The 1,172-nt window shown below is 44.5% G+C and overlaps 1 protein-coding gene across 1 annotated transcript; it reads right to left on the bottom strand.

Moving 5' to 3' along the window:
• Positions 1-200: 200 nt before the first annotated feature.
• On the bottom strand, positions 201-1,109 carry LOC110870105. The gene has a single exon (XM_022119303.1). The coding sequence runs from the start codon at positions 1,107-1,109 to the stop codon at positions 201-203; it is 909 nt and encodes a 302-aa protein (XP_021974995.1).
• Positions 1,110-1,172: the final 63 nt, after the last annotated feature.

Here is a 1,172-nt window from a genome sequence, read left to right as displayed (position 1 = left end):
TTCATCTCTTGATTTGAATGGTTGATAGCATTCATAATGGCATCAAGTTTAGAGTTTAATGAATCATCACCTTGAGAGTTTGAAGCACCACCCCCATTTCCACTTTGGTTGTAACCACGTTGATAATTGCTTTCACGGTTTTGATACCCTTGCTTACCTCCTTGGCGAGTTTGGTGCGAATAACCACCTTGATTTCCCGATTAGAAATTCGGGTTCATTTGGTTGGAGGCATTACCATACCTAAAGTTAGGATGGTTCCTCAATCCGGGGTGGTAAGTGTTGGAGTTCATATCGTATTTCCTCCGGTCTCCATACACTTGATTCACAGCCACAGTGGCTTGACAATTCTCGGTCCGGTGACCGATGTCGCCGCATTCTTCACATACGGTGTATTGCACCGCACCCACTTCTTTTTTCTTCATGCGGGCCAACTCCCGTTCCAACGTTTCAATCCGATCCTTAGAACTCGCATCGCAATCGGGCCAAGACCTTGAGGTAGAGTGCTTTTTGGCTCGGTCGGCCGATTCTTTCACCTTTGACCTTTTGCTCATCCTCTCGAGGAACTCCCAATCATTGTCCTCGTGATTACTCAACAAAGTTCCATTACTCGTCGATTCAAGGTGGTTCCATGTCTCATCATCCAACCCTCGCACAAAACATTTAACCAACTCCCACTTTTCAATTTGATGATGTGGGCACTTCTGAATTAGTTCCTTGTATTGGGTGAATGCTTCGTGCAATGGTTCGCTCGAAAGTTGGCGAAAAGACCTAATTTCATCTCTAGCATCATCGGTCTTCGCCATCGAATAATACTCATCAAGAAAAACTTGTTGCATTTCGCCCCATGTACGAATACTATTCGCCGGAAGTGTGAGGAACCATTGTTTCGCCTTATCCTTTAACGAAAATTGAAATAACCGAAGCTTGACCTCTTCCAATGCAAAATGATGCCCTCCAATAGTACTACATATAGACGAAAACTCCGCCAAATGAGTGTATGGTTCATCATTAGACTTCCCATTAAAGTGGGGAAGTATGTTGATGTAGTGGGGCTTGCAATCGAACATCCTTCTTTCACAAACTATTGGAGAGTCATTGTCGGTGACCATCGGCCTAAAACGGTCATTTACTCCCCATGGGGGTTGTTGACGATGGTATGGACCGTTAACTTC

The sequence above is a fragment of the Helianthus annuus genome, chromosome 8 (assembly GCF_002127325.2).
Source record: "Helianthus annuus cultivar XRQ/B chromosome 8, HanXRQr2.0-SUNRISE, whole genome shotgun sequence".
In the NCBI taxonomy this organism is placed as follows: domain Eukaryota; kingdom Viridiplantae; phylum Streptophyta; class Magnoliopsida; order Asterales; family Asteraceae; genus Helianthus; species Helianthus annuus.
This window is presented reverse-complemented; position numbering and strand designations above follow the sequence as displayed.